This window comes from Vombatus ursinus, unplaced genomic scaffold (genome assembly GCF_900497805.2).
Source record: "Vombatus ursinus unplaced genomic scaffold, bare-nosed wombat genome assembly UNPS02014822.1, whole genome shotgun sequence".
NCBI classification, from domain to species: domain Eukaryota; kingdom Metazoa; phylum Chordata; class Mammalia; order Diprotodontia; family Vombatidae; genus Vombatus; species Vombatus ursinus.
In genome coordinates, this window is record NW_020954600.1 from 12,493,628 (window position 1) to 12,505,986 (window position 12,359).

Below are 12,359 nucleotides of genomic sequence, written 5' to 3' on the forward strand. Positions count from 1 at the left end.
ACACACACACACACACACACACACACACACACACACACACACACACAATTGCTAGTGTTCTCTTCCCCAGCCCTGAAATTACTTTATCTATATTTTTTTTACTTATTTTCATTTTTATTGCTTTCTCTTTACTCCTTCACTTCATCCCTTGACCCAGCGCAAGCTTATGAGGGCAGGAAGTTTTTCTTTTTTGTCTTTGTGTCTTCAGGGCCTAACCCTGCTTGTCAGATGAATGAATGAGTGAATGAATGAAGGCATAGATGAATGAATGAATGAGTGAATGAATGAAGAGATAGATGGATGGTGAATGAATGAATAGATGAAATGAATTAATTGAATAATTCATTAATGAAAATCCTTCTTTAGAGAGTTCGGGGTCTCTTAGACAAAATATACCGAGTGAACTCTCTCCTCCATCACATTAATATCCAGTTAAATCTTTGATAGAATGATCATCAAGGGTACTGCTGAAGGGTAGAGTTGTTGAGGAAAGGCAACACTCAACATGATTGACTGTCTCAGCATTGGAACATCCAGGTCTGTCTTCTTTCCTGCTGCTCTGTGCCGCAGCTCCCCCACAGCTAAGCAAATCACTTACCTCCACCCACACCTGAAATCAAAAAGCCTGAGGCACATATGCTTATTTCCTGCTTTGTGTATGATTGGGAGGGTGAATCCCTCATAGCTCCCTCCCACCTCTGCAGCCTACTTTCTGAAAATCAGAATGCAAAGAATCATAGAGAATTTCAGGTAGGAGGGATGTCAATAGCCATCAATAACCTTTTAGTCCTCTCCACAGCAACCCAACAAATGCTAGTCCAGTTTCTGTTGGAAAATGTCCATGGATGAGGAACTCACCACCTCTCAATGCAGCCCATCAGACACTGGGGTGGCTGTCATTGCTGGAATGGCTATCGATATCAAGCCTACATTTGCCTCTTTGCAAGACACCCATAACTCCTGGTTCTGTCCTCTGGGTCTACCCCAGAATCATTGATTTAGAGCAGGAAGGAACCTTTAGAAGTCATTAAGACCAATGGCCTGATTTTACAGATAAACTGAGGGCCATAACCATACCAGATTTTAAATTGTATTATAAAGTAGCAATCATCAAAGCTAGTTGGTACTGGCTAAGAAATAGAGTGGTGGATCAGTGGAATAGGTTAGGTACACAAGACACGGTAGGCAATGACTCTAGTAATCTACTGTTCGATAAACCCAAAGACCCCAGCTTCTGGGATAAGAATTCAGTATTTCACAAAAACTGCTGGAAAAACTTTAAAACAGTGTGACAGAAACTGGCCATAGACCAACATCATACCAAAATAAAGTCAAAATGGGTACATGATTTAGATATAAAAGCTGATACTATAAGCAAACTGGGACAACAAGGAATAGTTTACCTGTCAGATTTATGGAGAATGGAAGAATTTATGACCAAATGAGATAGAGAACATTATGAAATGCAAAATGGATAATTTTGATTACATTAAATTAAAAAGGTTTTGCACAAACAAAGCCAATGCAACCAAGATTAGGAGGAAAGCAGCAAATTGGGAAAGAATTTTTATAAGCAGTGTCTCTGATAAAGGCCTCATATCTAAAATATATAGAGAATTCAGTCAAATTTATAAAAATAAAGTTATTCCCCAATTGATAAATGGTCAAAGGATATGAATAGTCAGTTTTCAGAGAAAGAAATTAAAGCTATCTATAATCATATGAAAAAATGCTCTAAATCACTATTGATTAGAGAAATGCAAATCAAAATAACTCTTAGGTACCACAGCACACCTATCAGATTGGCCAACATGACAAAACAGGAAAATGATAAATGCTAGAGAAGATGTGGGGAAATTGGAACACTAATGCATTGTTGGTGGAGTTGTGAACTGATCCAACCATTCTGGAGAGCAATTTGGAGCTATGCCTAAAGGGCTATAAAAACACGCATACCCTTTGACCCAGCAATACCACATCTAGGGCTATATCCCAAAGAGATCATAAAAATGAGGAAAAGACCCACATGTACAAAAATATTTATAGCAACTCTTTTTGTGGTGGCCAAGAACTGGAAATTGAGGGGATGCCCATCAATTGGGGAATGGCTGAACAAGTTGTAGTATATGAATGTAATGGATACTATTGTGTTATAAGAAATAATGAGCAAGTAGACTTCAGAACAACCTGGAAGAACTTAAATGAATTAATGCTGAGTGAGGTAAGCAGAACCAGGAGAGCACTGTACACAGTAACAGCCGCATTGTGCAATGATTGACTCTGATAGACTTAGCCCTTCTTGGCAATACAAGGACGTAACACAATTCCAAAAGTCTTATGATAGAAAATGCTATCCACATGCAGAGAAAGAACTATGGAGTCTGAATGTAGATCCAAGCATACTATTTGCTCTCTTTTCCCTTCTGTTTTGTTTCTTCTTTCTTATTGTTCCCCCTATTGATTCTAACTCTTTTTTACATCATCACTAATGTGAAAATATGTTTAATAAGAATGTATATATAGAACCTACATAAGATTGCACACCATCTTGGGGAAGGGAGAGAGGAGGGAGGGGAAGAAAATTTAAAACTCAAAAGCTTATGAAAGTGAATGTTGAAAACTAAAACTAATAAATTAAGTTAAAAGTTAAAAAAAAAAGAAAGAAATAAGTTTGGAAGAAAATAAAAGAAACCGAGGCCCAAAGAGGTTAAAGATTTGCCCAGTGCCACAAAACTAGCATCTAGGTGATGTTAGAACACAGGTCTTCTTGTTTTCACCTTTGCAACAGCCATTGAGGTAGAAGCTCTGATAAAAGCCAGGCACAATTTTTTTTTTGTTTTTGTTTTTCCCAGGGACAGAGGAGTTCCCTCCCTCCTCTATGCTCTCTTATCAGGATCAGTGTTTTCAGATGCTGCAGGTGTTTGCCTGCTGGATGCATCAATGTTCTGACGGTAAGATGGGAAAGTGAGAGCCCATCTTCCCACCCACTTTCTCCTTCCTGCCCAGAAATTCCAGCCAGTGGCTCAGCTGGAGTGTTGGTGACTCGCTAGAGCCCTTTCTCTTTGTCTGCTCTCCTGATGGGCCCGGATGGGCAGACGTGTCTTCTCAAGCATCTCTACTAAATTTAAGATCCTCCAAAGCTATATTAGTGTCCTTTCATTTCCACCTTCCTTTTTGGCAAGCCAGGAGCATTACATTTTCACCCAAGGGTATCATCCATGACTTTACTTGGGAAGTTTAAGACTATTTGGTGAAAAGAAATACAGAGCCATTACAGGATACTGGAATGTTTCTGAAGATTTTGTTCCTGAGGTCAACATGTCAGGGCAGGCTTTAGAAAGCTATGAATAACATCAGCTTTTGTTTTCCCAGGCTTTCTCAAGGCCCAAGAATTGGCCCATTGAGACAGTTTTCTTGTGTGAACTAAAATTTTGCAATTCTTACCATTGCTAAAAAATCCCTAAATTTCTACTTTTGGTTAAGTTCAGAGGGCAGACATTCTCCTGTAACTTTCTTATTTGTATTTGCAGAGAAGAGGGTCAGGGATAGTGGCCATCTGTTGTCACTGGGAATTGGATTTAAGTGTGGGGCATTGTGGGAATTTTGCCAACCTTTCTTGTGAAGGGTGTGGACACGATAGATCTCACTAAAAAAAACAAATAAACAAACAAACAAACAAACAAAACAAACAAACAAAAACAACAACCTCACCTTTACAGAAAACAATCAGCTTGATATCTTCTTCCTCTCCCTGGCCCACAGGAGGGTTGGGAAGCAAATACTTGGGTTGCCCTGACCCATTGATACATTGTAAAGAAAAGACAAATTCAGTTAAATTCCACAAGTACCTGTTGAGCTCCAGCTATGTGTTGGGCACAATGCTAAGAAATACAAAGACAAAACATGAAAGGGCCCCTGCCCACAAAGAGCTTACATTATACTGGGGAAAAATAGCATATACCCAGATAAGTGAAGATTAAATATTTTAAAAGAAAATACAAAGTAATTGGTGTGGGGGGAGGAAAAGCAGTAGCAATTATGGTTGTGGAGGAGGGTGGGGATCAGGACAGGCTGATGATAGGAAGTGGTACCTGAGCTGAGCCATGTAGGGAGCTAAGAGAGACATAGGTGAGGAAAGAGTGCATTCCAGGGATGGAGGGAATGTGAGGTGTAGGAAATAGGAACAAAGCCTATTGGCTTGAACATGGAATTCACTGAGGGGAGCATTGTCCTTCTTCAAACCTAGACAATCATTTTGTGCTCTCTGTCTCTGTTCTCTGTTTGTCTGTCTCTGTCTGTCTCTATCTCTGTCTCTGTCTCTGTCCCTCTCTCTCTCTGATGAAACTTAAGAGAGGGGAATATAATATCTCACACTAGCTCCACAAGTATAAGATGGTGGTGTGGCTAGAAAACATTTCATTTGAAGAAGATCCAGGAGATTTTAACGCACTCCAAACTCAATATGAGTGTGATATCTTAACCAAGAAAGCTAGCAGGCTTATTTACATCTGGAAATATGGAGATGATCATTCTGCCATACTCTCTGATTTGTTCTGATCACATCTGAATTATTGTATTCAGTTATGGGAAGTATATGGAAAAGTTAATGAGAATCCAGAGAAAAGTAAAGAGGGTGCCATATGTCTACTGTTGATTCCTTTTTTTTTTTAAAGAATTCCACAGGTGGCTCATCTTTTCAGTGACACTAAGATGGGGGTGGGGAGTGACCTAGCAATAGATGTTTAAAATCTATGTTTTCTAAATAGTATTTGTAACCTAGAGGAAATGTTAACTACAATTAGAGGGATTTGTGAAGCCTGGCTTCCCGTGTTTACAAGTGACTTCAATTATTTCTCACTTTCATCCCTTTCCATTTTTTCTTTCTTTATCCACAGGGATAGGATGAGAACTTCTGTCAATGTTGTAGGGGATTCCTTTGGGGCCGGCATCGTCTACCACCTGTCTAAGGCTGAGCTGGACAGCATTGACTCACAGCACCGAGGGCACGAAGACATAGAAATGACCAAGACTCAATCAATTTATGATGACATGAAAAACCATAGGGAAAACAACTCAAATCAGTGTGTTTACTCAGCACACAACTCTGTCATAGTAGATGAGTGCAAGGTACCTTTCCCATTTCTGGATATTGAGACATGTATCTAGTAATGCATGCTCCCTTTCCTTTAAAAAAAACCCAATAACCTGCATGTATTATTTTCTAAATTGGTTTCCCAAAGATCACAGAGTAACTTAAGTTTCTCCAAGATGCCAAAAATCAGTCTACAAGTCAATGCATTGGTATATTATATCTACGTGATATAAACCAATGGCTTGGTTTCCCCACATATACTCTTTAATGGTAGCCTTTTTTTTAAAAGCCCTATTTAGAAAGCATTGTGGAGGGGAATATGAACAAGAGACCTCTCTTGCCTCCAGTAATTACCTTTTCCCCCATTACACTTCTTCAATTTGACAAGTTGTTTTGAAGACATAGCCAAAGTCGGCCTTTGGAATTCCTAGTTTTTTTTTTTTAATATCCTATTTTTAAACTCAACACTAAGCCAAAAATATAGGTTGCCCATTCAATTACAGAACATAAGCTTTACCCCTTTGCTGTATATTGTTCAGTGGGGAAACATTGAATAATACCCATTTGCCAAGCCTAATATTAGCTCATTCTGGTATGTATGAACATGGCTCCGGTGGCCTCCTTGTTCTTTGAGCAGGGAAAAATTTTCTCACCAAGAGACATCTTCCTTTTCTTTAGAACCTTCATCTATGACTGTATTTTAAAGAAACACAAAATAATTCGCCACAAGCCCAGCTCCACCTCTCATGCAGTGTGTGTTTTTTTGTACTTACCTCCTAACTCATGTGGGATTAGATAGAAAAAACTCAGTTGGCTCTGTCTGGTCCTCACTGTAACTAATGTCTACTTCTGGGATGGATGTTACAATCAGAGCAGAGCAAACTTGGGAAATCCCTGGCAGATGGGCAAGGGGTCAACTCATAGTATGCATTTGAAAACACTTTTCTGGACCTTATCAGAGGTCATTCCAAGAGTTGTAGAGTTCATGGTGCATTGTGGTTGTACCTATGTTGTTGTGGCAACTTTACTCCTCATTCAAGAGTAAACTTCCTGGGATCAGTTTCCTCATGGTCCTGCCAAAGAGAAGCTATGAAACTTCAGCTGGAGAGATTGATGGTAATATAGAAGTAGCTCCATTTTCCCCAAGTTCTGCATTTCTGGTTGACTGATCACAAGTCCTTGCTCTCTAAGAGACCATGTTTCCAAATGGCTTATATTTTTGGAATCAAAACAAAATAGTGAAGTATAGTGGAAAGTATGTCATCACTGGAGTCAGAGAACCTTGGTTGAAATTCTAGCACTTACTACCTCTGTGACTTTGAGTCATTCATTTTGTCTCTCTGGGCCTCAGACTTCCCCACTGTAAAATAAGAAGAATGGACTAGAATTCCAAGCCATTACACCTGCAAATCAATTATTCTTTCATCTCATCCCCTCTCTATGTTCTTATGGAGTCACGATGACTATGGATGGTAAAACAAAGATGGAGCTTGACCCCCTGAAAACCACTCAGATGGCTTTGGTCTGGAAGGCTGACAACGAAAGATTCATCTGACAGTCAGTGAAGACTGGAAAACTCCCTCCAATTAGACAGAAACAGACATTTTGAAACAAAAGTGAAACCGAAGAAAGGAATTTTTTTCAAGCTTCTGTTGGCTAAATGTTCTAGGTTTTCCCCTCCTATTGAAATTTCTACTTACTATTGAAAGAAGGAAAGAAAAAAGAAAGCAAGAAAGAAAGATGGAAAAGATAAGACTCCAGGTGAATGAATATTGTGTTTATTCAACTTAGCAAGTCTTCTATTGAGTGCCTCTATCTCTTTGCTCACTCTCTAGGACCTTATATTTTAATTCTCAAGGATGGGTGAAATAAAGTCTCCATCCATTTCTCTTGTTAGCAATACTAACATTTAACCCAACCAAAATAAAATAAAAATGCCACTCCCTGTAAATACTACTGCCAAAACAAGGTTTGTCAGCTTCATTCAATATGATAGATTCTAGGAAAGGGGGTTCCACATGAGTTCGTATTTGGAATTGGAAGAGATGGGTTCGAATCTTGACTTTGCCACTTACTGCTTGTGTGACTTTGGGCTAATTACTTGGTTGCTCTGGGTCTCAGTTTCTTCATCTATAAAAGGAAGATATGAGATGACCTCTAAGGTCCTGTCTGTTTCTAAATCCACGAGACTTATTCCTCTATCTTTTCTTTTGAGGAAAGACACAAACCACTCTGAATATTTGGGGCTTGGTAGGTGTTGTGGTCCAACCCTTTGAAAGGGGCATTTGGAAATTATTCCTTTAGCTTCTGACAGTGGACTGCATGACCAGTCCAGTCCAATCCAGCAAGTACTTCCTAAGCACCTACTGTGTGCAGGGAATCAGATTAGATATGCAGGATACAAAAATTAAGTGAGGAAGAATCACCATCCTTAGGAGTTTACATACTGCTGGAGAATACATTTCAGATTATTATAACTATTACTTTAGCAAGACAGTTCCATAACTACATGACTCAAGTAGTGGGAAGAGTTTTGGTCTTAAATTAGAAAGACATGAGTTCAAATCCAGAATTTAATAGCTATGTGACCATGATCAAATCAATTATCCTCTCTGAACCTTAGTCTATCCATCTTTAAAATAGGGATAAAATGCTAGTGTTTTTCATAGGCTTTTTGTGAATATCCAATTAGATAATGTATACAAGGTACTATGCAAACCTTAAAACACTATGTACATATCAATTATTTAATCTGTTAAGTCAATCATTTGCAGATTCTTCGTTTAGCTGTCTAGTGAGCTGGCTGGTAAGTCTCAATGTTTAAGCTGTCAAGATGACTGAAACAAAAAGATAAACTACTTATGTCCTTAATAATGCTTTTAGTTTTCAGCAGAATTCAGTAAATAGTAATACTAAATAACTGATATAATGATATCAAGCATTTATATAGAGCTTTAAGGTTTGAAAAACACTTTACAAATATCTCATTTTATCCTCACAGCCACCTTGGGAGGCAGGTGCTAGTCATATTCCCATTTTACAAATGAGGAAACTGAGGCAGACAGAGGTGAAGTGACTTGCCCAAGGTCATACAGCTAGAAAGTATCTGAGGTTGGGTTTTAACTCAGGTCTTCCCGAATCAAGGTCTAGTGCTCCAACTACTGGGCCATCGTGCTTTAAAGTCCCCAAAGAGCTATACATATAGTATCTCATTTGACCCCTCATGACAATCCTGGGAGGTAAGTTCTGGAGGCATTACGAGCCCCATTTTACAGATGAAGACACTGATATCCAAAGAGATGAATTAATGTACCCATTTCCCCACAGTAAGTGAGTTAAAGACAGGATTTTCATCCAGAACTTTTGTCTCTAAATTCAAGAGTCTGGAGTGGAGTCATTGATATTTAACCATTGTTTGAAGGAGAAAAAAGTCAATGCCAATTTACTGTGTGGCATGGATGCTGAAAATTGGGAGGGCAGAATGGCAAAGATGCCAATGAAGAGAGATCAACCTCTTGGTCCACATTGTCTGGGTCATATTTGCTTCTTCCTTTGAATTTTCTCATGTTCAACCTCAATCATTTCCCATTGGGATTTCTCAATGTTTGCTGAGAATCATTTCTTCAGTGACTTCTTATCAATCTCCCCTGATCTTCTGCCCATTAGCATGGGGACATCCCCAACCTACTTGCAAATTCACACAAGAATGAAGCACGCCAAAGGAGTTATATTCCTGACCCCACTTGAAACAGGCTCCACTCATTGCAAGAACAACCTCCCACCCATGTTGACGTCATCTGGTCCTTCCCAGGGCCTCAGAGTGTGATTTATCCTTCTGTCCTTTGTCTGGCTCATCATTAAAAGTTAAATAGGCATATTCAGACTTGCATCAAAAAAAGGCAAGTTTTCTGGGCAACCCTTGGAAGTCCTGTTCCCTTTCAATCAATCAAGAAGTATTTATTAAGCACCTACTACATGCCAAGCATCCTGCTAGGTGAGAGGGATATAAGTACAAAGAATGAAACAATTCTCCACCAGTTGTGAATGGGAAAACAATTTTGCTGTGGCTCTGATCACAATACTAACAAATGCATGATCATATCATCTTGGTTTACTTATGTTAACGCATGTGTCTAGCACCAGAGTTTGTAGTTTGTTAATAGTCTTTTCTTTCTCTGCCAACTAGCCCATCTTTTGTGAAGGGATCTATATTTGCATGAGCTTTTTGTACTGTCTGGGCAAGAATGGGATGGGTTGGGGGGGGGTGGGATGGGGTGGCAGAGATGGCATTTCACATTTGTTCAATTTGTGAAAAGTACCTGGTGTTTAGCTTCCAGCATGTCACCCTTATGCATGCATCTCACTTCCACTTGTTTGAGAAGGTCAAATATGTTTCAAACCCTGGTGCATTTTGTCATGTCTCCATGTCCCAATGCCTCCATAAATCCAGTCTCTCCATCTTGTCGAATATCAGTCCTGGGTTTAAGGTTCCCCCATGAAGTTGAGGACAGAAAGATGGAAGGTAAGCTAGGAAAAATGGACATGTTCTTAGGACTGTATAGCTTAAAGATACTCTCCGTTGGTAAAGGTTCAGTTTGTGTTGGTCCAAGCTATTTGGAAATGCAGCTATTCATTCATTCTTAAGGGAATATGACCCTAGTGAATATCTCCAGTGGAACAATCCGTTAGTATTTGTCTCATTTTAGTCTGGTATTGATCTAGAATTTCTAGTTCCCCTCCTAAAAGAGGGAGGGGTCTTTTGGTAGAGTCAATCTACCAAAATTTCATGCTGCTTCTCAAAATAGGTGATATAGATGTATATGTGTATATATGTATATATATCTGGGACAGTGTGGTGTTGTGTACTTAAGCGCTGATCTTAAAGTCAAGAAGACCTATGTTCAACTTGCTGCCTCTACTGCTTACTGTGTGACCTTGGACATGACACTGTACTTGCAGCTGCCTAGGATGTGTCTACTAAGTAATAGATGGATTATGATGTATGTGGATGGAGGAAATTCCCACACTGGGAGTTCCCACAAATCACAAGTCATGTATGTGCATCGTACTATTTATCAGTCCATCCATCTATCTATCCATCTATCAGTCTATCAATCAATCTACCTATCCATCTAATTATTTGGCTAATCTGTCTAGCAAACATGTGATTTCACTGGTTTAAGAAATTCCTTGTTAAGAAACTCCTGATCAATGGAGATTGGTACCTCCTTTGCAACTTACAGCCTGGGAAAGTTTTCTGAGGCAACTCTGTGTAAGTAATCTTTGGAGGTCTGGATCCATTATTTCATCCATGTAGGGAATTCTTTCCACAGCAATTTATCGGTAACTTGTGGTCTTAGAGAGTTGTCTGAGGCACTGAGAGGTTAATTAACTTACCTGGCGTCACACAGATGATATGTGTCAGAGACAGGACTTGGACATAGGTATTGCTATTCTGAGGCTAGATCTCTATCCACTACTCCCCTCTGTATCTCATATACTTTATTTGTAAAAAGTTAAACATTATTTAGTTTTATGTGTGTGTGCATTTACATTTGTTTAGTTATGTTTATGACATAAATAATAATAACTAACATTTATATTAAGATTTTTAAAGCACTTTATGCACATAACCTCATTTGAAATATAGATATAATTGATTAACTGAAACTTAATTGGAAACTAACAGAAGCTAGTCTGGTCTGATTGCAACTGAACCTTTCCCACGGATGATTAGAGATGGCTGTCCAGTTCATTATGTGTTTCATGTGGTCGTGTGTAGCAACATTTTCTCTGAGTGTTCTGTTGATGGGTGTGTGTAGTTAGACATCCCTCTCCCTTCAAACACACAACTCAATGAATTGTTCCGAAAGCCTTATCCTCATGAATGTACCAATGTTTGCAAGTCAGTGTTAAAAACCTCTTGGGGGTATGTCCCCTCCCCACTGGTCATGATGACTGCAGCACTGCCACTCCTCCACATTCCCCACTCATGGTCTTTGTTTGCTGACCTGTAAGCTGGATGTTAATGCTCACTATTTTCAGGTCATACTGGCAACCAATGGAAAGTCGGCAGACTGCCATGGTGAGGAAGAACCCTGGAAGCGGGATCACTAAAGCACAGAAACAGACTCCGAGCTCCACCTTGAATAAACTCTCCGAAGTTATCCAATGGTAAAAGATGATATAAAGATTAAGCAAAAACATCCCTTAAAAAAGATATATAAATATGCTTACTTAATTTGTTAACTGAGCCTAGGAGGAGGTGTCATAAAGCAGCCTTTGTAAGCACAGGGCAGTGTCTTTGCCAAATAACTGGCCGTAACCATTTAACCCTCTCCATTGTATTACTGTTTGGATGGAGGCAGCTGGAGGAATCGGTTTGCATTAGAGATGCCCTCTCACTGGTGCCCCCCGGCACTCAAACTGTAGAAAGAATGGGTTATTTCTACAGAGAATGTGAAAATACGGTGAAGCCAGTGTGGGGAACTGCAGGGACTCTGGGCACAAAGAAATTGGGATGTGCTACCAACTTAAAGTATTTTCCTTGTTTCCTCTTGGGATGCACAAGAGATACCACCAGCAAGCTTCGTCTAGTTGAAATTCCTCTTCCAACTTTTACACGTGTTTGACTCAAAGCAAGCACCTGCTGCTGTGAATGCTGACTACTTATCTTCTGGGTGCCCTTTAAATTAAGTGTCTCCAAATCATTTTTAAAAAAGACTTTAGAGGGAACTAGATTCAAGAAAGTTGATTCTAAACATTTTCATCTTCTTCCCCCTGTGTCCCTCTATCAATAAAGTTTTTTAGATCCAGATCTCATGAGTTCATCCATTTCCTGAATGGAATCTCCCACTACCTGTGCAGAATGGCAACTCATCTGTAACTTATAGTCCTATAGAGTTGCTTGGGGCATAGAGAGATTAAACAATTTGTCCCCTGTCATACAGCCAGTAAATGCCAGAGGCAAGACTTTAACCCAGGTCTTCCTGACTCCAAAACTGGACCTCTAAGCCCTACCCCATGCTGACTCATGCTCATAAATAATTACTAAAATGTTTTAAAAACATATACTTCATAGATGCAACTCTCTAATAGTATAAGATGCAGAACAAGCACCAATCTGCATTGGTAAGAGACATTTCCTCAATGGGATCTCTTCATGCTCATGAAGTTACAGATCCAGACCTTCTCCCCTTTTTCCCCAAAGAACCCCCAGAGTAATCACTTAAACAATACAGCATACTGTGCCATTCTAATTGTAAGT

At 39.4% G+C, this 12,359-nt stretch overlaps 1 protein-coding gene across 1 annotated transcript in view; it reads left to right on the plus strand.

Moving 5' to 3' along the window:
- The window catches only part of SLC1A2 (solute carrier family 1 member 2), a 146,909-nt gene extending 135,092 nt beyond the window's left edge, over window positions 1-11,817 (plus strand). Inside the window, exons 10-11 of the mRNA XM_027837820.1 lie at window positions 4,896-5,127; window positions 11,138-11,817. Of these exons, the coding sequence (XP_027693621.1) occupies window positions 4,896-5,127; window positions 11,138-11,209 (304 nt within the window). The 3' untranslated portion in view covers window positions 11,210-11,817. The remainder of the gene's footprint in view (window positions 1-4,895; window positions 5,128-11,137) is intronic.
- The last annotated feature ends 542 nt before the right edge of the window (window positions 11,818-12,359 follow it).